This window comes from Musca autumnalis, unplaced genomic scaffold, assembly GCF_047663935.1.
Source record: "Musca autumnalis isolate F117 unplaced genomic scaffold, ASM4766393v1 scaffold_4, whole genome shotgun sequence".
Classification (NCBI taxonomy): Eukaryota; Metazoa; Arthropoda; class Insecta; order Diptera; family Muscidae; genus Musca; species Musca autumnalis.
Window position 1 is genome coordinate 69,249,957 of NW_027411977.1, and position 27,261 is coordinate 69,277,217.

A 27,261-nucleotide genomic window follows, 5' to 3' on the forward strand; every position below is an offset into this window, starting at 1 on the left:
TTAAAGAAGAATAAAGAAGAAGAAGATGAAAATATTTTCCTCTTGTTTCCAATTGTTGTATCTCTTTATTTTCCAATATTATTTTAGAAAATTAACAAAATGTAACAAAAACTAAATTGAACTATTCAGGGAACGTAATGAAAAATGAATTGCTTATCGTTAAATCTTAAATACAAAAAAAAATATGAAAACAACAAATATTCTACAGAAAAATAAACAATTTTAGGAAGGTACTCGTTTGTGTAGTATAAAAATAGCCGTGAGTAATATTAAATGTGACTAACCTATACCTGCAACTCCTCACTGAGATTATCACTGCTCGGCTTAAGGCAGACTTTAAGAGCCTCAGTTTCTTCTTCCAGGTGGTCAAGTTTTTTCATTAGAATTATCTAAAAAACAACAAAAATAATACTTATAAGTAAAGGTATTTAAACAAATATTTATTTATTTTTAAATAAAAAACTAAAGCTACAACTAGACATTCAGAAAAGGTCATTATAGAAGCACCCATTTTTTAAAAAAGGGTCTATAGAAGCACCCATTCTTTCAGAAAGCTACTTTAGTCAACCAGTTCTATAGTATAAATATAAACATATCACTTACCTTGGCTGCTGATATAATTTCCTTGGCTATCCTCAAGGGCATATGTTCCACCGATTTAACCAATTGCATTGGTCTGCATTTGGCAATGTCTTCAATGGATTTAAAGCCAGCTGAATATAATTGTCGGGCACGATTCTGTAATCACACAAAATATACATAATTCATTTTGCAATCTAACATATTCGGATGATCACTTACCATTTTCACAGCTGGTAATTCTAGAAGTGGTTCCAATTCCACTGTACCACATCTATCCATTTTCCGGCCTACACGTTCAAAAAGGCTTTTAAAACACCAAAATTCATCGACTTGATCACATAATCGTACAATGGCACTGGCTGCCGCCGTCGCTTGACTTGTCAAATTCTGTAGCATACCACGTTCAATGTTATATTTGGCGGCCACATTGTGTATGGGTATAAGATTAAGGACATCCAAAAGAATTAGAACTTTATAAAGGCGATTCAATTTCAATTCCATGGGGCCTTGTATTGACATAGTTTTGGCCATTTTCGCAGCATGTGCCTCTGTGAAACCCAATTGTTTAAACAAACGTTGTGTAGGTTCTTCCAGTTTTTCATAGCAATGGAAAAGAATTGTGGGATCAGCCGGAAACAATTCATCGCCATTGGCATTGGAATTAAAACACACCACCAAATATAGGATATGCGAATAATTTGTTAAAATCAATTGCTTTTGAGCAGTGGCCAGTTCATTGTGAATGGCATAGGCTCGCTTGTAATCGATGCCGGCCTTAAAGGCTGACTTACCGATTGTGGTCAACTGAAAACGTGTTGTATTGTGCAGCTTAATTGTGCGCTCTGGTATTTGATGGCTGCTTGTTTTGTTGGCCAAATCCTGGGTTATCAATATATCGGAAATATCCTTTTTGGCATCATTGTTGTTGTTGGTGGCGGCCAATTGCAGTACTTTATTTTTAAACATTTCACAGAGAATTTCCTTAACCATGGTCGTGACTGATACGCCCAATTGTGTGGCCTGCACTGCCAACAGTGTTCCCTGTACCAAACGATGCAAATCTGCCCGACATGAAGCCATACCCATACCAATTGCACTCAAAATAAGCGACTAAAATACAAATTTGGAATTTTTAATATTTCATTACAGCATTAAAAAACCCGTTAAATACCTGTAAACCAATTTTCCCATCATAGTCTAAGGAACTTATTGCCTTATCCATTGGTGAAAACAGCATTTCACCGACCCGAACATTATCACGGCTGGAAGATATTAAAATACTTTCACCAGCTTCACCCATTCCAGCCCGTCCAGCTCTTCCAATCATTTGCTTATATTTGCACAAGGTCATAAACTCAGCACCCACGTACGGTGCCCGTATTATAACACGCTTGGCTGGCAAATTAACACCAGCTGCCAACGTTGAGGTGCAACAAATCACACTCAAAACCCCAAAACGATAAGCTGTCTCAATAAATTTTCGTTCATCTGTTGTAAGGCCCGAATGATGATAGGCCACACCATATGGTATTGTACGAGCCAATACCGGACTTAAGATGCCACATACTTTATCCAGAGCATCCATTAAATCGGCTTTTTCACTTTTACGATATTCTAAAAATTTGGATCTAAAAGTAAACAATGAAAAAGGAATTTTAATGAATACTTAATATTTTAACAAGACCGTAGTGGAAGTGTTAGATGTCCGCTTTGCACACAGAAGGTAGTGAGTTCGAGTCTTCGTCGCAGTATTCTATGATAACGCCGAAGAAATAATAGATTTAATGAGTCGAAGATTTAATTGGTCGATGCCTTTCAGGGAATCAAGGAACTTGCCGAGAAAGTGTATCACTACAAGTGAATGGGGAAACTTCACAGCGTCTATAGAATCACTCATTCTTTCAAAAAGGGTCTATAGAAACAGCCTTTCTTTCAGAAAGAGTCCATAAAAGCATCATCTCCTTCTAAAATGGTCTATAGAAGCATCCTTTCTTTCAGAATGGGTCTATAGAAGCAGCCTTTTTTCAGAAAGGGTCTATAGAAGCATCATCTGTTTCAGAAAGGGTCTTTAGAAGCACCCATTATTTCGGAAAGAGACTTTAGAAGCGTTCTTTTTTTCAGAATTGGTCTATTGGATACTCGTTCTTTCAGAAAGGGTTTATAAAATCACCCTTTTTCAGAGAGGGTCTATAGAAGCATCCTTGCTTTAAGAAGTGGTCTATAGGGGCATCCTTCCTTTTCGAAAGGGTCTATAGGAGCATCCTTCCTCTAAGAAAGGATCTATAGAAGGGCTGACTTCCGTATTGTCAGTTGCTTTGTATTCGTGCATGAAACTAGGGGTTCTTAAATCGAGTTCCATACTAAAGCAATTTGATGAAATTGTAGTAGTGGGGAAATCGATTTAAGAACCCCTAGTTTAATGCACGAATACAAAGCAACTGACTATACGAAGTCGGCCAAGCATCCTTCTTTTAGGAAAGGGTCTATAGAAGAATCCTCCGTTTAAGAAAGGGTCTATAGAAGCCCCATTTCTGAAAGAAAGCACACTTTCATCGATAATCGTCTATAGAAGGACCTTTTCTTTCAGAAAGGATCTATTCTCTTCTTCTTTATTGCGTATTCGATTTTCGAATGTTAGCGATCATATTACAATTGTCAAAAAATTACATATTTATGTTTTTATAAATTATTAACAAAATAGGAAAATATATCTCTATTTCTCGCAATGCTTATTAAATTTTCGGCGTTCTGGAATTCTGTCCATTGCTGGATATTTTGAATCCATGACATTTCTTTTCTTCCTCTGGTACGTCTTCCTTCTATGTTTGCTTGAAGTATTTCCTGGAGAATGGTGTATTTACGGTTTCGCATAATGTGCCCTAGATATGCTGTTTTCCGTTTCTTTATGTTGTTTAATAATACTCTTGTTGTATTCATTCTTCGCAATACTTCAATATTTGGTACATGCAGGACCCATGGTATTTTTAGTGCTCGACGGTACACCCACATCTCAAATGCTTCGAGTCGTTTGATATCTGCCGCTTTTAACGTCCACACTTCGACTGAATATAACAAGACTGGCCATATATACGCTTTTATGAAACGAAATTTTGTTGCAACATTTATATCATGGCTTATTAGGACTTTTTTATATTTATGATCTATAGAATCACCTTTTGTTTTCGAAGGGATCTAGAAGAAAGGGTTTATAGAAGCACCCTTTTCAGGAAAGATCTATAGAAGCATCTTTTATTCAGAAAGTGTCAGAAAGAAAAAAGTCTATAGAAGCACAATTTTTTCTGACACACCCTTTCTATAGACACACCGTTTTTTATAAAGGGTTCATAAAAGGTCCACCTAAAACTGGGAAACTGACGGCTGTAGAGACATTAAGTTTATCATCCGTCACTTCACTGAGAGAAGTGAAATCCGATTCGTAAAGTTTAATTAGAACCCAAACATCTGCAATGTAGACTGGAACTCTCCTACCATTCTAGCTAATCTCGCGTCTATTCTGATGCCCGAAAACCGGGCATCAATATATCGAATAAATCTTTTGCTTTTTTAAAATATATTATTGTATTGCTGATGCAAATTTGGCATAAAATACCCCTAAGGTACATGAAGGAGTGAAGTTTAAAGTCGATTGATTTAAAATATCCGGGTTTAAATGTCTTCTTACTTTAAATACTGTTTCAAAATTCCCGTTTAAATTTCTGATTATCGTAAAAAAGTATTCTTAAAAATTGCGCTTAGAATCGTTAATTGAATAGGCCATCTGATTTCTTATTTGGTTGTTAAAACTTACTTTGGTAATACTCGACTCAGAAGAATGGCTACATTTTCACAATTTTTACGTGATGAACAAAAAATGAGACAACCATTTTTTGGGGCACATTCTGTTACTAATCCAGCCAAATGATCCGGATCCGAACGAAGCACAGCTTCACTGTACTATAAGTAAAACAACATTAATTAGTCTTCTTTTTAACTTTGAAGAATGAAAGCAGCATTAAAAACTTACATTAAAATTGACACTACGACTAAATACGAAAATTTCTTCTAGCGTTTGTCCTTGTAAATTTATTTGTAAGATATCTCGGCCACATTTTATGTATTCTTTTAACTCAACAGGACGAAATCCACGAGTATAAACATCGGCATTTAAAAACTGTGATATTTCGGAGAGATTTCCAATGGTGGCACTCATGCCTACGATTTGTATTTTTGCTATAAAAAAGAGTGACATTATTTAAAATAACCGACAAGCTTTAAATTCTAACTACCCACCATTTAAGTACATGACTTTGGTGAGTAATGCCTCCAAATAGGCACCTCTTCCCCGTTCACCAATCAAATGTAATTCATCCACAACAACCAAACCAATTTCATTGGCCCTTTCGGCTTCAATGAGACTATCAAAGAGCACAGCACCCTTTTCTATGGAAGCAATATAAATACTTTTACGTTTTTTCCGAGGCACAGGTGGACATTTACCCTTGCCAGCCGTATATTCATCGACAATAAAATCTAGGGCGATGGCAAAGGGTGACATTGCACTAACCTGAAAAAATAGATTGATAATGATGTGTGTAAATAAAAATTGCATTATCTTGGTTATGACTAACCTTTTCCTGAACAATGGACACATAGGGTAAAATAAATAAGACGTTCTTTTCCCGACATATTACCTCACGTAGCATTAAAATTTCGGCTACCAACGTTTTACCTCCACTGGTCGGCAAAGCATAAATAAGATTTTTACGTTGACGTATGGCTGGTAAATTAAGACATTCATCTTGCCATTCTGGAAATAGGAATACATATACAGGAGTCAGAAAGAGGTACGGACAGTTAACTAATGTATCAATTAGCAAACAAGACAATGTGGTAACCAATATAGGCAACAAACAAAAAGCAAACATAAAGCTATTTAAAACTGTGGATTTCTGCTTCCTCTGTGTCCAGATTAAAATATACTGCAACCTGGTCTCTCTGCCTCTATAAAGAATCAGGAGACCTGTGAGTGGGTTTAGCTGGGCAATTATACAAATGCAAAGTGCCGTGTGGCATCATGCCATAAATTCGGGCCCAATACGTCTAGATCGTGGCAGGGATGCTTACGGTGGTAACACAAGCGTTAAAACGTACTATAAACGAGTTATTGTGATAGCTTTGGTATATGTTTTCTGGGCGTAGCTTAAGCTGCATAAATTTTTATGACCAAGGTAAATTGTTTTGTTTATGAAGATCTTGAAAGTTGTACTAGCACAGGTTCAAATTTCCTCTTGCCTGTTTTGATCATAGGGCTGACTTGAAATCATGAAACCTAAACATGACATAAACATACTCACCATACAAACATTTAATGCCTTTGGTTTCAAAAATCATACGTTTTACTCTATCCGGCAGACCATAAAAATCTCCCTTACATGGATAATCTTCCTTGATCTCCTCGTCAAAAGCATCAGCATCCCAATTAATGTGCGAAAGATTTTCAGTTTCCTTAAGGATGTGTGTCTGTTGCAAAGGATTTAATGTACGATTTTGTATTTCTTTCCTAGTCTCATATTGTGTACCAGCTATGCAACAGTCAACATTAGTTAGGATTTTATTATTCAATTGTTTTTGATTGGTGCTACTGCCATCAGGAGGTTTGGGTATCTTAAATGCTACATCTGCCAAGAATTTTTGTGTGCCCTGCATTAGTAATTCATCAATGGGAAAGTCATCATCTTTAAAAAGATCTGCCTCTTCCATTGTTTTCGAAGCAGCAGACTGTGTGGCAGCTTTTGTAGGAATTTCTTCTACCGCTTTTCCATTTTCCACCACCAAATGATCAATATCAATTTCCGAAAAGAGAGTATCATCGCCCAAAATACCTGCATCGGATGTTGGAATTACGGGATTAATTGGTGTACCACCATGGTGAACACCTTCAGATTCATTGGGCAAAACAATGTCACTAAATAAGCTATCATCCGAGTTATTGTTATAAAAACTATGATTTGTTGGCTTCTTTTTCTGATGCGAATTTAAAATAGCATCTAATTTAACATCTGTAAAGAAACTATCCTCCGTTTCTGCCCATAGTACAGATTCACTGGGTTCAATTATCGTTCGTTCACATTTTTGTCGTTTTATTTGCTGCTGTTCTTTACTAGCTTCACGGGCTCGTATGTTTTTACTATTTCTAGACATAACAAACAAATATTTCAAATAATTAATTAATTTTAATTAATTCTTGAAGGCGCCAAATTTTGTAAACAAAACCCACAAATCCGTAATCAGCTGTTTTGTTTTTTTTTTTTCTCCTAAACTCTGATGTTTTCTCAAAGGGAGAGAGAGTGGCCATATTGCCAAATGTATTTTATTCTGCATATTGGACATATTGGTGGGCTGGAGGGTTGTTACTACTAAGCCCCCCTTTCACCACCCTAAAAATTCCACCATTAATACAAAAATATTTGATGAAAAATCGATCGCAGTATACAGCTATGTTTTCCCATGTTTTTCCCCCATGTCACAACAAGACATTTTCGACAGTCTGGCAATATCTTTGTTTACAAAAACGTACTGCATTTTATTGCAAGGCATCGAAATATTAAGTTTCTTGAAAAAATTTATAGATTTTTTAAATTAAAGATACGATTTTTTACATGGAATCCTAATGAATGGTGTCTGTTTTTCCTGTTAATCCGTGAATTGACCGCCGGCAGCAGTTCAATTAATTATGTCTACTCAAAGATATTCATCATGGGTCTTGGAAAGGAGCAGTATAGGAGAATGTCATCGCCTGAGACTCGGTTTAAACAGTGTGGGACGGCATTCGTCGTCACTCATACGGATTTTAGATTCACACTATGTTTCCAGACATCATGCTGAAGTTGAGGTGTCCCAAGACGACCAATCAGTAACAATAAAAGATTTGGTATGTTTTGATTTTTTGGTTACGCCGTCCTAATGAATCTAATAAGTAAAGAGAATATTGAAATGGTGAAATACGCAACAATTTGCATTTGAAGTGATTGCGCACTAAATCTTTTTATCTAAAGGAAGTTTTGTTTTTAGTACGACTAGGATGACGTGGTTGGTACAAGTAAGATGCAGTCTATTTCGAAACTTTATCACGGCCCTTATGATTACTCTATGGTAGTGAATAAAGACTCATTTGTTTACATGTTTTTTAATTTCTTTAACCATATCAATGTCTGCCATCCCATTCATTTGATTAAAACGTGTGCGACATTGAGCAGTCAACCGTCCGATCATGTTTAAAAGTTGTATAAACAGTGCCCCAAACTACAGTTAAGCGAACAGTTTTGAACTTTTGTGGGGGGATATACCGAAAGGAGTGGACCGATGTATACAAATTCGAGAGTTATCTGGCTAAACAGATAAATCTTACATACCTTCAGATTGAGAGTATAAAGGTTAATCTTCCTCTATTAAACATTGTTTCTTATGCATGTACTAAACTTCCTTAGAAATACATACATACATATGTATCAATTTATAGAAAAACTAATAAAACTGTTCCCCGTTTTCTTTTTAGAATTCCGTCAATGGAATATTCGTAAATAATACACTCCATAAAAGTTCAACAATAACCCTAAATAAAGGCGATATCATTGGTATTGGAGTTTCACTGCAATGCTCAGAAGAAGATGAACTCACATTACCCATATATGAATTGAAATATATGCCTATAACAAGGGCAAGAGGAGGACCGGTGGCAGCAGCAGCAGCAAGTTCGAATTCTACCCAACAAGGTGTTAAAAATAACGACAATAAACCAAGCACAAGTAAAAATGCGGAAAAAGTTTCTATTAAACCTGATATAGATGATGCAATTTTAATAATAAGCGATGATGAAGAAAGTGTACCAAGTGGGTCTAAGAAACCTGAGGTAAATGGAGATCCAAAGAAAGATGAGGAAAATCATATCAGTTCAAAGAAACCTACAGAGCCCTCTTCTTCTACTAATAAAGAAACGGCAAACGAAATTGAGTCCAGTATAAAGAAAACAACGATAAAAGAAGAAAAAATAGAGGTTCCCTCAAAGTCTGTGTCCACAAATGAAAACAAAGATAAGCCCCTGATAATTGAAGACGATGAGGTATCAAAAAATGAGAAAAAGGAAAAGCCTCCAAATAAAGAAAACGAGGAAGAAAATGCTGCAAACGCCAACAAAGAGCCCCTAAAGCCCTCTTCTGTGTTAGAGGAGGTTACAAATGATACCAACAAAATCCATATACCCATTATACCAAGAGTTAAGCAAGAACTAATACACTCCGTATCGGCCGATGTTAAGGACATATTTGGAGAACTAGACGATGAGCAGAAAAATACTCTAAAGGAAATAAATCCTTTGGTTTATAATGATCTCAGTGGTAGGCCTCTAATTCCTACAGCAAACATTGATAATCCTCTTGTTAGTGGTGAATGTATAACCTTGCTCAGCGATGATGAGGGCGGTGATGCCGCTATTGATGATGAAGAGGAAGAATTGGGAGTTATAACCTGCAAATCACCAGAAAAGCCAAATGGTGAAAACTCCACGAAAGAATCTAAACAAAACCCCACCGCAAATCCTTCTCCTCCATTATCAAAGAGTCCAAACATTTTTAATACTTCACTGAATGATTCATTTGAGGAAACCACATCAACACAACAAGCCTTGGAGGTACTTAAGAATCATTTAAATGCCCAAAAGAATCAGAAGAACACATCCGTCGTGGCAAATGATAATGTAGACTTGGAAGATTACACATCATATGAACCCCATTCGGATGATGAAGACATTGAAGAGTTTATGTTTTCCCAAGTTTTAATAAATGACATGAAAGCTGAGTTACAGGATGATTTTGACAACGATTTAGAAGAAGAAGATTTACCAACACAAGCCGATCAACAAGGTGGTCAACAGTTGGCAATAAAAATAAAAGACGAACCAGATTTAGAAAGAAACGCTTCGCTTCTAAACGATTTGGACAATTCCTGTTGGGTTATAAGTGATGACGAAGATTATGATAAAGAATTGGAAACAAAAGTTTCCGACTGGTCGAACAAAATCTTTTCACAAAGTTTCAATTACAACAATCAATCGCAAGTTTATGATTTGGATGATAATCTAAGTGATGAGGATGCGGATGATATTGGCAATGAACAACATCATGAACAGAATGGTGACAATGAAAATGCTGTTGAAGAAGAAGAGGAGGAAGACCACATGGCAGATTTATATAACAGTAATAATGAAATGTGTGCGGTTGATCAAGCAGACAGCATAAAAGTTAAGGATTGTTCAGTTAGTCTTACAAGATTGGAAATTAATCCAAAAGATTTCAACAAAACCGTTTTTACGAATAGAGAACAAAGTCCAGATATCGATGCAAATGTATTACGGCAGACCACCGACAATGATTCACCTCTCATAAGGCCTAGAAGAAAAAGTCTTAGCAAGTGTAAAGCTGTGCCTTCATCATCTTCATCGGAGGATGAATTTGAAGCTCCTAAAACCCCAGAAAAATCGGAAACTTCATCAGCATCATCTGCTACCAGTCACACGACATCAGTACAGGCAAAAGAAAAACCCCTAATAAGACCACCTCCAGCTGTAATTTCCGCACCAGCATTGCCAAAACATAAAGGAAAACTTAGAGGTGTATCTGCGGAAAAGTCTCCCCCAATTTTAAAGCAACATAAAATACCCTCGCTTTCAAAAAAACTCAATTCCATACGCGAACAAATTCGCCATGAAGAAATCAATAAAGTCTTGAAAAAGAAATGGAATGAAAAACCAAGTGTTGGCAAGAAACGGGATAAAGAACGTATGGAAATTATAAAAGAATGCCGCAAGGACAAACTTAAGCAATTGGCGGCAAAACACGTTAATCCAACTAAAGATAGTTTAAAACGTAAAAGCTCTTCCTCGCTGCATGACCATTCCGAAAGCAAATCCAAAAAAGCTAAAGTTAAGGTAACGGAACAAAATCGGGGAGCATTTTTGGCACAAAATAATGACGAAACAAAGAAATCGTCGGCAACATTTAAAATTCCCAAGGTACCACAAAACAAGCCTGAAACTACTAACAAAGAGCCACTGAAACGTTCCAATAGTACTGAAACCCTGACAAAGAAAGATCCCATAAGAAGAGCATCAAGCATTGACAGTGGTTTCACCACATTTTCCCAAGAGATTACGAAACCCGATCATTTATTGGCAAAGAAACCAGAAGTCAAAACAAATATACCAAATCGACGTCTCTCAACAAGCGCAACAACAACTGATGCACCGGCAGCGGTGTGCAAGGAAGCTGTGGCTGCACGAGCACTTCGGACAACAAATAAAATTACATTTGCCTCCATGGAGAAAAATATTACAGAATCGGAAAAAAATAAAAATAAACTTAATTCCATATCCACACAACGTTGCAATAAACAGGATGGTACTGTACTCGTATCTATACTTTCACCCTCGAAATGTTCGTCGAGCAAGAAAAAGAAAACAGTACGATTTAATGATATACCAACTATACATTATATAGAAAGGGTTAGTGGTGCACGCAAGGTGGCCGCTAAAGATATTTTACCACTCAGCACGCATAAGGATCGACGCCACATGATCAGACGTACCTATCCCATCATTGATAATACCGATAAAATCATTTCGCAAATATTAATATGGAGTGATGAATGGCTGGTGAAGCGAAATGCCGCCGTTGATGCTGCCAGTGATATTGTTTATCCAATGCCAACACAATTTAGTTCATTTGAACATTATAAAAGGTAAGCATGAGCATTAAGCGTATTCTGACACCGCAGCGTGACCAAAACAAGAAGACTTTAGAGGGACTCTAACAGGCATGGGTATTTTTAATATATTGTTGGAGGGACTCCGACATGCGTAAATATTTTCGAAATATTTTTGGAGAGACTCTAACAGGCGTGAATATTTTTGGAGAGAGACTAACAGGCATGGATATTTTTCAAATATTGTTGGAGGGACTCTAACAGGCATGGATATTTTTAAAATATTTTTAGAAGTACTTTAACAGTTGTCTATATTTTAAAAATATTTTTGCAGGGACTCTAATAGGCGTGGATATTTTTAAAATATTTTATCAGGGACTTTGATAGGCATCGATATTTTTTAAATGATTTTTAGAAGTACTCTAACATATTTTTGCAGGGACTCTAATAGGCGTGGATATTTTTAAAATATATTTGCAGGGACTCTAATAGGAGTGGATAAAAGTTTTTTGCAGGGACTCTAATAGGCGTGGATAAAAGTTTTTTTGCAGGGACTTTAATAGGCGTGGGTATTTTTTTGCAGGGGCTTTAATAGGTTTGGATATTTTAAAAATATATTTGGAGGGCGTGAATATTTTCAAAATACTATTTTTGCAGGAACTCTAGCAGGCGTGAATACTTTCTAAATATTTTTCTATGGACTGTAATAGGCGTGAATATTTTTGGGGGGGACTTTAACAGTTGTGGGTATTTTTTAAATATTTTTGGAGGACCCCTAACAGGCATGGATAATTTTGTTTTTCGAGGCTTCTAATAAGCGTGGATATTTTTATAATATTTTTGCGGGGGCTCTAACAGGCGTGGATATTTTTAAAATATTTCTGGAGGGACTCGTAACAGTTGTGGAGATTTTTAAAATATTTTTGGAGGGACCCTTAACGGGCGTGTATATTTTTAAAATATTTTTGGAGGTACTCCAACTAGAGTGGATTTTTTAAATTTTTTGAGAGATTCTTAACAGGCGTGGTTAATTTTTAATTTGTTTATGGATCCTAACAGTCTTGAGAATATTTAAGATATTTTTGGATGGCTGGATGTTTCTAAACTATTTTGGAGGGACTCTAATAGTCGTGGATAATTTTATTTTTTGAGTGTTCTAATAGCGTGGTATTTTTAAAATATTTTTGGAGAGATTCTTAACAGGCGTGGTTAATTTTTAATTTTTTTATTGATCCTAACAGGCTTGAGAATATTTAAGATATTTTTGATGGGACTCCAACAGGCGGGATGTTTTTAAAATATTATGAGGGACTCTAACAGGCGTGGATAATTTTATTTTTTGAGTGTTCTAATAGCGTGGATATTTTTAAAATATTTTTGGAGGTACCCTTTTAGGGGCCTTTTAGGCTTTTAGGGCTTGGATATTTTTAAAATATTTTTGAAGGGACTCTTAACAGGCGTGGATATTTTTAAAATATTTTTGGTGGTACCCCTAAAAGGCTGGGATATTTTAAAATATTTTTGGTGGTACCCCTAAAAGGCTTGGATATTTTTAAAATATTTTTGAAGGGATATTTTAAAATATTTTTGGAGGTACCCTAAATGGCTTGCATATTTTTAAAATATTTTTGAAGGGACTCTTAACAGGCGTGGATATTTTGAAAATATTTTTGGAGGTACCCCTAAAAGGCTTGGATATTTTTAAAATATTTTTTGAAGGGACTCTTAACAGGCGTGGATATTTTTAAAATATTTTGGAGGTTCCCCTAAAAGGCTTGGATATTTTTAAAATATTTTTGAAGGGACTCTTAACAGGCGTGGATATTTTTAAAATATTTTTGGAGGTACCCCTAAAAGGCTTGGATATTTTTAAAATATTTTTGAAGGGACTCTTAACAGGCGTGGATATTTTTAAAATATTTTTGGAGGTACCCTAAAAGGCTTGGATATTTTTAAAATATTTTGAAGGGACTCTTAACAGGCGTGGATATTTTTAAAATATTTTTGGAGGTACCCCTAAAAGGCTTGGATATTTTGAAAATATTTTTGAAGGGACTCTTAACAGGCGTGGATATTTTTAAAATATTTTTGGAGGTACCCCTAAAAGGCTTGGATATTTTTAAAATATTTTTGAAGGGATATTTTTAAAATATTTTTGGAGGTACCCCTAATAGGCTTTCATATTTTTAAAATATTTTTGAAGGGACTCTTAACAGGCGTCGATATTTTTAAAATATTTTTGGAAGTACCCCTAAAAGGCTTGGATATTTTTAAAATATTTTTGATGGACTCTTAACAGGCGTGGATATTTTTAAAATATTTTTGGAGGTACCCCTAAAAGGCTTGGATATTTTTAAAATATTTTTGATGGGACTCTTAACAGGCGTGGATATTTTTAAAATATTTTTGGAGGAACCCCTAAAAGACTTGGATATTTTTAAAATATTTTTGAAGGGATTCTTAACAGGCGTGGATATTTTTTAAAATATTTTTGGAGGAACCCCTAAAAGACTTGGATATTTTTAAAATATTTTTGATGGGACTCTTAACAGGCGTGGATATTTTTTAAAATATTTTTGGAGGGGAATCTAACTAGAGTGGATATTTTTAAAATATTTTACCTGGACATATAAGGTATATATATTACGTTATTGTTTTTGATTCTTTCAGTATAATATTCCCCCTAATGAAACTCGAATTTGTAAGTCTTTTGGAGCGGGAATATCATTTAACATCAAAAGTAAAACCCTATAAAGTTGCTTTGGAATATGTTACGACCAATATGAATCGTTTGATGCTAGTAACCAAATGTAAGTATATTTATATAGTGTTATTTATAATAAACCATAACTTAAAAAAATACAAATACCTATTTTTAGTTACCTATCAAAATCGTGAACAATTGGATAACAGTAGATATGATTTGGTCATATTGGAATCAAACAAAATGAATTCAAATATGTTTGCTTATTTGACATCGACACGTAAAGGGGCTGGTAAGTAGAACGCCCAAAATAACATTTCCAATGAAGATGTAATTACAAACAATTTTTACCCCCAAAAGGTTCCTGTAATACAATGGTCTTTGAAATTGTACCAAAAAATATTACCAAAGATTTCTTTTGCGGCATACATGAACTTAAAATACGACCTGTTATTGATAATGTTCGTGTTGAATTTGGTGCCTTCAACGCTGTCTATCAATTGGAGGCAACTCCTCTCTTCAAGAAAATACTCGATCCCATCGAACTGTTACAATGTCGTCATCCACCAAAAAAGAAAGTTATCTATCGTGGTTTTGATCCCCTGAATGATAAACAACGACAGGTTTGTTGAATACCTATGTTCGTATCATTGATGAGACAACACCAAATGTTTCACTGCTACAGGGACCACCGGGTACTGGTAAATCTTGTGTTATTGCAAATTTAGCACTACAAGCTCTGTACGGCGACGAGGTCCGATGTATGGATAAGAAAATTTTAATATGTGCCCAAAGTAATGCTGCCGTTGATGTAATTGCTGGAAAGTTATACGACATCAGTATGAGAATGAGACCTGAAATACGTTTTCGTTTAATACGTTACGGTTTACAGGATAAAATCAAGAAGTTTGTTTATCCCGTAACGCTGCAGTGTATCATTGAGCATGAACAAATGAAAAAAATGAAAGCAACTAATCCGGAAATTCAATTGGAAAATAAAGAGAATTTAAAAACTCAAGTAAGTATTGGGAGTAATCAAGGTCTGCGTAAGGTAGACCAGTTAGACTAGTAGATGTATGTATGTAGATGTATGCATCTAATTAGCGTATCGTCTGATGGACATTATTCTTCAGTCGGCTTATTGCATCTTCTGGGATTAGATCTAAGGTAGCTTTATCATCATAATTACTAAGAGCGGTGTAAAATTTTACCAAAGGTAGTTCTTATGTGTTGTGTTAATAAACGCAAACTGGATAATTACTAACATTACAAACTTTATTACTAAAACATTACAAATTAACAAAGGGAATAAATACGTGTAATTCGAAAGACAGTTGAAACAAGAAAAGAAGTTAATACAGAGCAATGGCTTCTATGAAAAGCCTAGGATTACGGTTTACAATAAAACAGGTATTGATAAATGAGTGTATAATGAAAAACATCGATGACAATAAATGCAAGTATAACGGATAGGGATTTCGACAATATACTTTCTTTGCCGCCACCGAAACTGACTGATGAGCACGATAAGTCTCGAATATCCTAATATATTCTCTAAATGTCAAGTTCCACCATACATTTCTCACAAAAGTTCCAAATTGTCATTTAGTTCAGGGTATGTATGATCAGTTTGAGGATAGTTTTGACCTTTTCCCTACGGTGGCAGTTGTTCTAACAGCATATGATATGTTTGTATTTTTATTTTCCTACTTAATCCAGATTTGGCTCTATCTCCAGGACTAAGAATGTTTGCAGCTATGGCTTGGTATGGGTTGTAATCACAAAGTTACGGGAGTAAGTTCAAGTTGGTTTGGCAGGGCAGTCGAAAAGGTGCAGTGAGTCGTGAAGGTTGTTGTTGTTGTAACAGTGTTTTATTATTATGTTTGTATGTTCGTTCTCCTGTTCAATCTGGCTCTGGGTCTATCTCCAGTTCCAGGAAATTGGCTACTTCGATGGGATGTAACCACAGATCCACTGGAGTCAGATGAGTAGGCTTGGCGGGGCAATTGAATAGGTGCTTAGTATCGTGCGGGCCCATGCCGCATACTGGGCAGATGTCTTGCACGGTGCGATCGATTCCCGCCCAATAGGAATTTAGGCGACTGCAATATCCCGAGCGTAATTGAGCCAAAACTACTCTGGTTTGTCGTAGCAGCTGACGCTCTTCAGCTGCGATAGATGGGGGATGTGCTCCGATGACTGCATTCACACAATAACTGTTTATGGTCTTAGCAACTGTGTCCGTGTGAATGCTGTTCAAACCTGCCTGATATGCCTGTTGATCTAGAGGTTCTCTCCTATATTGTTGGACCGTCGTCTCTAGAGCATGAATATCCTTCTTAATATGCCTGGGTGTATCGGTGGCCAGCAGATGGTGATTGGGATGGCTGTCACGGTAACACCCGAGCAAGTACTGCAACGATAGCATCTCATTATGTTGTCGTACTGGAAAAATCTTTGCCTCCTCATGTAGATGGTCCACTGTAGATTTGAGGAGGCACCCTGTTGCTGTTCTCAGGGCGGCGTTTCTGGCAATTTTGAATCTTATCCCACTGCGTGTCATATAAATTCGGGGACCAATCTGGCTTACCACAGACCGACCTATCGCTTTATACGTGGTCAACAAGGTTTCTTTATCTGCACCCCAAGTGCTGCCGTCTAGGACTTGAGGACCTTGTTCCTACATTTCAGTTTATCGCAGATAGCTGGCATGCGCGGACGACGTGAAAGTGGTGTCGAATGTGATCCCTAGAATTTTGGGGCAATTTGTGGTGAATTCTGCTACCATCGACCCTGATATTCAACTCTCTTCCATGTGGTGAACAGAGTGGCCGTCGATTTAGTGGCGGAAATCTGCATATTCCTCGCTTGGAAAAAGGTGTTAAGATCGGTTAAATAGGAGTTCAGTCTCTCACAGATGTCATCAGGGTAGGTACCTGACGCCAGGATCGTACAATCACCCCATACGTTACGATCTCAATGCCGTCTGGAGGGGGCGGAATACAGGAAAGGTAGAGGTTAAACAGTTCCGGAGATATCACCCCTCCTTAGGAACTCCCTGTTTCACTCTACGGGGCTTGGATTTCTTGTTCCTGAATTCCAAAAACGACTGGCGACCACACATATAGTTGATTATCCAACGTTTCAGACTTGGCCGAAGGGTTGTCCTCGAACAGCGTGGAGTGCTTGACAGTATCAAAGGCTTTTGATAAGTCAAGCGCCACCATCACTGTTCTGGTTGAGTCCTCGAAAAATATGTGTGGAGCTGGCGTGCAGCGCTGTTGTCGTGCTGTGCTGCTTACGGAATCCATGCTGATGATCGGCAACTTGATAGCTATTTCTAATGCTGGGGAGGACTAAGGCCTCAAGGGTCTTCGCTACCGGTGACAAAAGCGAAATCGGCCTGTACAATTCACCTTTGCTGGCATCCTTGCCTGGCTTCAGTAGCGGGACCATCCTGACCATTTTCCAGACTTCGGGAACAATAAGGGTGGCTAGCGACAGGTTGAGAACTTTAGTGAGATACTCCACTCCCGGCTTATTCAGCTGTTTCAACATTACCATGGAAATACCGTCTGGGCCCAACGCTTTGGATGATTTAGCGTTCCTGATGGCATTCGCAACATCATCCATTGTAAACTGTGGTGGTTCATCCTCGGCAGGAAGAGATCTAATGCGACGTAACACTCTTCGCCCTGTCACTCTCGGGGTGCTCGACAAACAGTCGATTGAAGTAACTTGCACACCTCTTCGGGTCAGTCAACGTAACGTGCAGGTTTGTGCCGCATGCCGGGCAGATGTTTTACATGGTGTTATCACGGCGCTTCTATAGACCCTTTCTGCAGGAAAAAGTGCTTCGACACAAACTTTCTGAAAGAAAGGATATATCTACATACCTTTTCTGAATGAAAGGGTGCTTCTTTAGCCCTTTCTGAAATAAAGGGTGCGTTTGTTGGTCCTTTCTCCATGAAAGGGTGTTTCTATAGACCCTTTCTAAAAGAAAGGGTGCTTCTATAGACCCTTTCTAAAAGAAAGGGTGCTTCTATAGACCCTTTCTAAAAGAAAGGGTGCTTCTATAGACCCTTTCTAAAAGAAAGGGTGCTTCTATAGACCCTTTCTAAAAGATAGGGTGCTTCTATAGACCCTTTCTAAAAGATAGGGTGCTTCTATAGACCCTTTCTAAAAGAAAGGTGCTTCTATAGACCCTTTCTAAAAGAAAGGGTGCTTCTATAGACCCTTTCTAAAAGAAAGGGTGCTTCTATAGACCCTTTCTAAAAGCAAGGGTGCTTCTATAGACCCTTTCTAAAAGAAAGGGTGCTTCTATAGACCCTTTCTAAAAGAAAGGGTGCTTCTATAGACCCTTTCTAAAAGAAAGGGTGCTTCTATAGACCCTTTCTAAAGAAAGGGTGCTTCTATAGACCCTTTCTAAAAGAAAGGGTGCTTCTATAGACCCTTTCTAAAAGAAAGGATGCTTCTATAGACCCTTTCTAAAAGAAAGGGTGCTTCTATAGACCCTTTCTAAAAGAAAGGGTGCTTCTATAGACCCTTTCTAAAAGAAAGGGTGCTTCTATAGACCCTTTCTAAAAGAAAGGGTGCTTCTATAGACCCTTTCTAAAGAAAGGGTGCTTCTATAGACCCTTTCTAAAAGAAAGGGTGCTTCTATAGACCCTTTCTAAAAGAAAGGGTGCTTCTATAGACCCTTTCTAAAAGAAAGGGTGCTTCTATAGACCCTTTCTAAAAGAAAGGGTGCTTCTATAGACCCTTTCTAAAAGAAAGGGTGCTTCTATAGACCCTTTCTAAAAGAAAGGGTGCTTCTATAGACCCTTTCTAAAAGAAAGGGTGCTTCTATAGACCCTTTCTAAAAGAAAGGGTGCTTCTATAGACCCTTTTCTAAAAGAAAGGGTGCTTCTATAGACCCTTTCTAAAAGAAAGGGTGCTTCTATAGACCCTTTCTAAAAGAAAGGGTGCTTCTATAGACCCTTTCTAAAAGAAAGGGTGCTTCTATAGACCCTTTCTAAAAGAAAGGGTGCTTCTATAGACCCTTTCTAAAAGAAAGGGTGCTTCTATAGACCCTTTCTAAAAGAAAGGGTGCTTCTGTAGGCCCTTTGTGAAAGAAGGGCCCCTTCCATAGACCCTTTGTGAAAGAAGGTTCCCTTCTATAGACCTTTGTGAAAGAAGGTTCCCTTCTATAGACCCTTTGTTAAAGAAAGTTCCCTTCTATAGGCCCTTTGTGAAAGCAGGGTCCCTTCTATAGGCCCTTTGTGAAAGCAGGTCCCTTCTATAAACCCTTTCTGAATTAAAGATTGCTTCTATAGACCTAACCTTTTTGGTCCTTTCGTACACTGCTGAGGAGGCTGAGGATGGCAAAGCCAACTGATTCTCTTTTTATTGGTTTCCATGCCACTTATTTTACCTGCAACACTTATCTAAACATACAAATCCTCCTTACAGATTTTACAGCTTGAATCTCAAATTGCTGAAATGTCCAAACGTAACATCAAGGGTACCGTCGAAGAAGATATGCTTTTGGAGAAACAACGTAAATTGCAGTTAATGCGAAATATATCGACACAATTTACAAGGCCAGAAGATGAACGAAGTATTGCCACATGGTTCTTAAATAATGCAAATATTGTGTGTGCCACACTTTCCAGTTGTGTCAAACTTGCTCAGTAAGATGCACCCAATTCCCTTGGATAATAGCAATTGTCAACACCCTGTATGTTGTTGTTTCTTTACTTTTAGATATGTTAATTATTTCGATATTTGTATCATCGATGAAGCTACACAGTGTACCGAACCATGGACATTATTACCCCTGAGATTTGGTATTAATTCACTGGTATTGGTGGGTGATACACAACAGTTGCCAGCAACCATATTGTCAAAGGTAAGTAAGAAAGATTTAACTGCCAATTAGAACATTTATGATTGTTTTTGTTTTTAATCCCCTGTATAGAAAGCCAATGAATTGGGTTTGGGCACCTCAATGTTTACACGAATACAAAATTGCCTGGACAATGTACCCGGCACTGCTGCATCCAGCGGTGGTAATTCAAGTGGTTTTACAACAAAAGATAATATTATATGTGGCCTACAGACACAATATCGTATGCATCCGGATATATGTAAATGGCCGAATCAGTATTTCTATCGCAATGAGCTAATCAACGGACGCATAACATTTGATTACAAAACGCCTCTTGTGCCATTTTCGGTATTAAATTTGGCCTATAGACAAAATGAATCTTGTTCGAATGGTCAAATTACCAATGACCTGGAAGCAGAATTTGTGGCCAAACTATTAAAGGCTCTTGATGGATTTATACCGAATAAGTACAATAGTTATGGTGTAATAACGCCATATGCACAACATAGGACAACATTGGAACAATCCATTAGGTAAGGGGATGATACTAAATTAATGTCTGTAATAGGTGTGTGCTTACTTTTTTTGGTCCCTGACAGATCTCTTGGCTTAACAAACATCATGGTGAATACCATTGATTCCTATCAGGGTCTAGAAAAGGATGTCATTGTTATATCGAATGCCCGCACCCATGGTATTGGTTTCCTCTCAAATCCTCAAAGACTTAATGTTGCCTTGACACGTCCTAAAAAATGTCTAATTTTATGTGGAAATTTTAAAAATTTAGAGGTAAGAATTAATTCAGCAAGGTCTGTTTTTATATTTTGCACACAAGAATTCGAAAATTCACAAAAAACAAACATCAGTAAGTCCCTTGAAACAGTTGCATTGCATTTCGACGAATTACGAAATATTGGGATTCTACTGAATGTGGGTACATATGTACAGCAGAATCTCTATAATTCGTAATCCAGGGGTCTCACGGTCGCAAAAGGAGAGATGGAGGTTTTCGATTTATAACTGGGAATGAAGCGTCTTCAAGATGCTGATTGATTTTTTCCACTGTATGTATAGTTTTAATATTTTTATTTCCTTTTACACAGATTGTTCCCGCCTGGCGCAGTCTCTTGCAAAGTGCCCGCGAACGTAATCTCTATCATGAAATTTCCACGAATTGTGTTAATGACATACAAACAAATGTGATCGATAAAATTAGAATTAAAAAGGATTCAAATAAACCACAACAAACCAAAACTAAACGATACAGTTTAAAACTGTACTTATAAGAAGACCAATTAATATACCTGTTTACTAGTTTTAGCAAAACAAAAAAGAAAAACTAAAAATGTATATAAATAAAATAAGTATACCAGAATTTATAAATATTATTATTTTTTTATATAAAATAAACTATATAAGTTTCTACTTGCATTAGTTGTAATATTTTGTTGTATTGCATCTCATTCATTTAATATGTTTTTTAAGGGCCAGAAATTGCACTCAATTTTTATTTTTTCACTATTCTGTAAATATAAAAAATTTATTGGCATAACGAACAATAATAACGCCATATACATTTTTAATAAAGTTGTTGTAACTAAACCGAAAAATATCATTTATTCATTCAGCCCCGTTGAAAAACGGTAAGGGATCTTGCTGCGAGCCAACAGAAGCAACCTTTCTTTCAGAAAGGGTCTATAGAAGCGTCCTTTTTAGAAAGGGTCTAAAGAATCACCCTTTCCTTCACAAAGGACCTATAGAAGCACCCTTTCCTTCACAAAGGATCTATAGAAGCACCCTTTCCTTCAGAAAGGATCTATAGAAGCACCCTTTCCTTCAGAAAGGATCTATAGAAGCACCCTTTCCTTCAGAAAGGATCTCTAGAAGCACCCTTTCCTTCAGAAAGGATCTCTAGAAGCACCCTTTCCTTCAGAAAGGAATCTCTAGAAGCACCCTTTCCTTCAGAAAGGATCTCTAGAAGCACCCTTTCCTTCAGAAAGGATCTCTAGAAGCACCCTTTCCTTCAGAAAGGATCTATAGAAGCACCTTTTCCTTCAGAAAGGATCTATAGAAGCACCCTTTCCTTCAGAAAGGATCTATAGAAGCACCCTTTCCTTCAGAAAGGATCTATAGAAGCACCCTTTCCTTCAGAAAGGATCTATAGAAGCACCCTTTCCTTCAGAAAGGATCTATAGAAGGACCCTTTCCTTCAGAAAGGATCTATAGAAGCACCCTTTCCTTCAGAAAGGATCTATAGAAGCACCCTTTCCTTCAGAAAGGATCTATAGAAGCACCCTTTCCTTCAGAAAGGATCTATAGAAGCACCCTTTCCTTCAGAAAGGATCTATAGAAGCACCCTTTCCTTCAGAAAGGATCTATAGAAGCACCCTTTCCATCAGAAAGGATCTATAGAAGCACCCTTATAGAAGCACCCTTTCCTTCAGAAAGGATCTATAGAAGCACCCTTTCCTTCAGAAAGGATCTATAGAAGCACCCTTTCCTTCAGAAAGGATCTATAGAAGCACCCTTTCCTTCAGAAAGGATCTATAGAAGCACCCTTTCCTTCAGAAAGGATCTATAGAAGCACCCTTTCCTTCAGAAAGGATCTATAGAAGCACCCTTTCCTTCAGAAAGGATCTATAGAAGCACCCTTTCCATCAGAAAGGATCTATAGAAGCACCCTTTCCTTCAGAAAGGATCTATAGAAGCACCCTTTCCTTCAGAAAGGATCTATAGAAGCACCCTTTCCTTCAGAAAGGATCTATAGAAGCACCCTTTCCATCAGAAAGGATCTATAGAAGCACCCTTTCCTTCAGAAAGGATCTATAGAAGCACCCTTTCCTTCAGAAAGGATCTATAGAAGCACCCTTTCCTTCAGAAAGGATCTATAGAAGCACCCTTTCCTTCAGAAAGGATCTATAGAAGCACCCTTTCCTTCAGAAAGGATCTATAGAAGCACCCTTTCCTTCAGAAAGGATCTATAGAAGCACCCTTTCCTTCAGAAAGGATCTATAGAAGCACCCTTTCCTTCAGAAAGGATCTATAGAAGCACCCTTTCCTTCAGAAAGGATCTATAGAAGCACCCTTTCCTTCAGAAAGGATCTATAGAAGCACCCTTTCCATCAGAAAGGATCTATAGAAGCACCCTTTCCTTCAGAAAGGATCTATAGAAGCACCCTTTCCTTCAGAAAGGATCTATAGAAGCACCCTTTCCTTCAGAAAGGATCTATAGAAGCACCCTTTCCTTCAGAAAGGATCTATAGAAGCACCCTTTCCTTCAGAAAGGATCTATAGAAGCACCCTTTCCTTCAGAAAGGATCTATAGAAGCACCCTTTCCTTCAGAAAGGATCTATAGAAGCACCCTTTCCTTCAGAAAGGATCTATAGAAGCACCCTTTCCTTCAGAAAGGATCTATAGAAGCACCCTTTCCTTCAGAAAGGATCTATAGAAGCACCCTTTCCTTCAGAAAGGATCTATAGAAGCACCCTTTCCTTCAGAAAGGATCTATAGAAGCACCCTTTCCTTCAGAAAGGATCTATAGAAGCACCCTTTCCTTCAGAAAGGATCTATAGAAGCACCCTTTCCTTCAGAAAGGATCTATAGAAGCACCCTTTCCTTCAGAAAGGATCTATAGAAGCACCCTTTCCTTCAGAAAGGATCTATAGAAGCACCCTTTCCTTCAGAAAGGATCTATAGAAGCACCCTTTCCTTCAGAAAGGATCTATAGAAGCACCCTTTCCTTCAGAAAGGATCTATAGAAGCACCCTTTCCTTCAGAAAGGATCTATAGAAGCACCCTTTCCTTCAGAAAGGATCTATAGAAACACCTCCTGAAAGGTCTAAGGATCTATAGAAGCACCCTTTCCTTCAGAAAGGATCTATAGAAGCACCCTTTCCTTCAGAAAGGATCTATAGAAGCACCCTTTCCTTCAGAAAGGATCTATAGAAGCACCCTTTCCTTCAGAAAGGATCTATAGAAGCACCCTTTCCTTCAGAAAGGATCTATAGAAGCACCCTTTCCTTCAGAAAGGATCTATAGAAGCACCCTTTCCTTCAGAAAGGATCTATAGAAGCACCCTTTCCTTCAGAAAGGATCTATAGAAGCACCCTTTCCTTCAGAAAGGATCTATAGAAGCACCCTTTCCTTCAGAAAGGATCTATAGAAGCACCCTTTCCTTCAGAAAGGATCTATAGAAGCACCCTTTCCTTCAGAAAGGATCTATAGAAGCACCCTTTCCTTCAGAAAGGATCTATAGAAGCACCCTTTCCTTCAGAAAGGATCTATAGAAGCACCCTTTCCTTCAGAAAGGATCTATAGAAGCACCCTTTCCTTCAGAAAGGATCTATAGAAGCACCCTTTCCTTCAGAAAGGATCTATAGAAGCACCCTTTCCTTCAGAAAGGATCTATAGAAGCACCCTTTCCTTCAGAAAGGATCTATAGAAGCACCCTTTCCTTCAGAAAGGATCTATAGAAGCACCCTTTCCTTCAGAAAGGATCTATAGAAGCACCCTTTCCTTCAGAAAGGATCTATAGAAGCACCCTTTCCTTCAGAAAGGATCTATAGAAGCACCCTTTCCTTCAGAAAGGATCTATAGAAGCACCCTTTCCTTCAGAAAGGATCTATAGAAGCACCCTTTCCTTCAGAAAGGATCTATAGAAGCACCCTTTCCTTCAGAAAGGATCTATAGAAGCACCCTTTCCTTCAGAAAGGATCTATAGAAGCACCCTTTCCTTCAGAAAGGATCTATAGAAGCACCCTTTCCTTCAGAAAGGATCTCTAGAAGCACCCTTTCCTTCAGAAAGGATCTATAGAAGCACCCTTTCCTTCAGAAAGGATCTATAGAAGCACCCTTTCCTTCAGAAAGGATCTATAGAAGCACCCTTTCCTTCAGAAAGGATCTATAGAAGCACCCTTTCCTTCAGAAAGGATCTATAGAAGCACCCTTTCCTTCAGAAAGGATCTATAGAAGCACCCTTTCCTTCAGAAAGGATCTATAGAAGGCACCCTTTCCTTCAGAAAGGATCTATAGAAGCACCCTTTCCTTCAGAAAGGATCTATAGAAGCACCCTTTCCTTCAGAAAGGATCTATAGAAGCACCCTTTCCTTCAGAAAGGATCTATAGAAGCACCCTTTCCTTCAGAAAGGATCTATAGAAGCACCCTTTCCTTCAGAAAGGATCTATAGATCCTTCTATATAGAAGCACCCTTTCCTTCAGAAAGGATCTATAGAAGCACCCTTTCCTTCAGAAAGGATCTATAGAAGCACCCTTTCCTTCAGAAAGGATCTATAGAAGCACCCTTTCCTTCAGAAAGGATCTATAGAAGCACCCTTTCCTTCAGAAAGGATCTATAGAAGCACCCTTTCCTTCAGAAAGGATCTATAGAAGCACCCTTTCCTTCAGAAAGGATCTATAGAAGCACCCTTTCCTTCAGAAAGGATCTATAGAAGCACCCTTTCCTTCAGAAAGGATCTATAGAAGGACCCTTTCCTTCAGAAAGGATCTATAGAAGCACCCTTTCCTTCAGAAAGGATCTATAGAAGCACCCTTTCCTTCAGAAAGGATCTATAGAAGCACCCTTTCCTTCAGAAAGGATCTATAGAAGCACCCTTTCCTTCAGAAAGGATCTATAGAAGCACCCTTTCCTTCAGAAAGGATCTATAGAAGCACCCTTTCCTTCAGAAAGGATCTATAGAAGCACCCTTTCCTTCAGAAAGGATCTATAGAAGCACCCTTTCCTTCAGAAAGGATCTATAGAAGCACCCTTTCCTTCAGAAAGGATCTATAGAAGCACCCTTTCCTTCAGAAAGGATCTATAGAAGCACCCTTTCCTTCAGAAAGGATCTATAGAAGCACCCTTTCCTTCAGAAAGGATCTATAGAAGCACCCTTTCCTTCAGAAAGGATCTATAGAAGCACCCTTTCCTTCAGAAAGGATCTATAGAAGCACCCTTTCCTTCAGAAAGGATCTATAGAAGCACCCTTTCCTTCAGAAAGGATCTATAGAAGCACCCTTTCCTTCAGAAAGGATCTATAGAAGCACCCTTTCCTTCAGAAAGGATCTATAGAAGCACCCTTTCCTTCAGAAAGGATCTATAGAAGCACCCTTTCCTTCAGAAAGGATCTATAGAAGCACCCTTTCCTTCAGAAAGGATCTATAGAAGCACCCTTTCCTTCAGAAAGGATCTATAGAAGCACCCTTTCCTTCAGAAAGGATCTATAGAAGCACCCTTTCCTTCAGAAAGGATCTCTAGAAGCACCCTTTCCTTCAGAAAGGATCTCTAGAAGCACCCTTTCCTTCAGAAAGGATCTCTAGAAGCACCCTTTCCTTCAGAAAGGATCTATAGAAGCACCTTTTCCTTCAGAAAGGATCTATAGAAGCACCCTTTCCTTCAGAAAGGATCTATAGAAGCACCCTTTCCTTCAGAAAGGATCTATAGAAGCACCCTTTCCTTCAGAAAGGATCTATAGAAGCACCCTTTCCTTCAGAAAGGATCTATAGAAGGACCCTTTCCTTCAGAAAGGATCTATAGAAGCACCCTTTCCTTCAGAAAGGATCTATAGAAGCACCCTTTCCTTCAGAAAGGATCTATAGAAGCACCCTTTCCTTCAGAAAGGATCTATAGAAGCACCCTTTCCTTCAGAAAGGATCCTATAGATCCTTCTATATAGAAGCACCCTTTCCTTCAGAAAGGATCTATAGAAGCACCCTTTCCTTCAGAAAGGATCTATAGAAGCACCCTTTCCTTCAGAAAGGATCTATAGAAGCACCCTTTCCTTCAGAAAGGATCTATAGAAGCACCCTTTCCTTCAGAAAGGATCTATAGAAGCACCCTTTCCTTCAGAAAGGATCTATAGAAGCACCCTTTCCTTCAGAAAGGATCTATAGAAGCACCCTTTCCTTCAGAAAGGATCTATAGAAGCACCCTTTCCTTCAGAAAGGATCTATAGAAGCACCCTTTCCATCAGAAAGGATCTATAGAAGCACCCTTTCCTTCAGAAAGGATCTATAGAAGCACCCTTTCCTTCAGAAAGGATCTATAGAAGCACCCTTTCCTTCAGAAAGGATCTATAGAAGCACCCTTTCCTTCAGAAAGGATCTATAGAAGCACCCTTTCCTTCAGAAAGGATCTATAGAAGCACCCTTTCCTTCAGAAAGGATCTATAGAAGCACCCTTTCCTTCAGAAAGGATCTATAGAAGCACCCTTTCCTTCAGAAAGGATCTATAGAAGCACCCTTTCCTTCAGAAAGGATCTATAGAAGCACCCTTTCCTTCAGAAAGGATCTATAGAAGCACCCTTTCCTTCAGAAAGGATCTATAGAAGCACCCTTTCCTTCAGAAAGGATCT

At 37.9% G+C, this 27,261-nt stretch overlaps 2 protein-coding genes across 2 annotated transcripts; one reads left to right on the forward strand and one right to left on the reverse strand.

Moving 5' to 3' along the window:
* Positions 1-42: 42 nt before the first annotated feature.
* On the reverse strand, positions 43-6,916 carry mus301 (mutagen-sensitive 301). Its single transcript, XM_073982696.1, has 9 exons — positions 5,937-6,916; positions 5,211-5,389; positions 4,873-5,146; positions 4,607-4,812; positions 4,391-4,536; positions 1,754-2,210; positions 802-1,692; positions 604-738; positions 43-389 (listed from the first exon to the last, which is right to left on the reverse strand). The coding sequence occupies exons 1-9, from the start codon at positions 6,781-6,783 to the stop codon at positions 285-287; spliced, it is 3,240 nt and encodes a 1,079-aa protein (XP_073838797.1). The 5' UTR covers positions 6,784-6,916; the 3' UTR covers positions 43-284.
* On the forward strand, positions 6,906-21,256 carry Setx (probable helicase senataxin). The gene is given in 11 exon segments (XM_073982695.1): positions 6,906-7,513; positions 8,138-11,373; positions 14,008-14,147; positions 14,217-14,333; positions 14,402-14,665; positions 14,668-15,059; positions 19,493-19,713; positions 19,787-19,931; positions 20,001-20,443; positions 20,510-20,699; positions 21,014-21,256. Coding segments are annotated over 11 exon segments (5,529 nt in total). The 5' UTR covers positions 6,906-7,315; the 3' UTR covers positions 21,197-21,256.
* Positions 21,257-27,261: the final 6,005 nt, after the last annotated feature.

Excerpts from the sequence above, each read along its gene's own strand:
- mus301 (XM_073982696.1), bottom strand. The coding sequence starts at position 6,783 with ATGTCTAGAAATAGTAAAAACATACGAGCCCGTGAAGCTAGTAAAGAA. Across the intron at positions 5,390-5,936 it reads AGGCATTAAATGTTTGTATG|AATGGCAAGATGAATGTCTT; the intron begins GTGAGTATGTTT and ends TCCTATTTCCAG. Across the intron at positions 4,813-4,872 it reads CAAAGTCATGTACTTAAATG|CAAAAATACAAATCGTAGGC; the intron begins GTGGGTAGTTAG and ends TCTTTTTTATAG.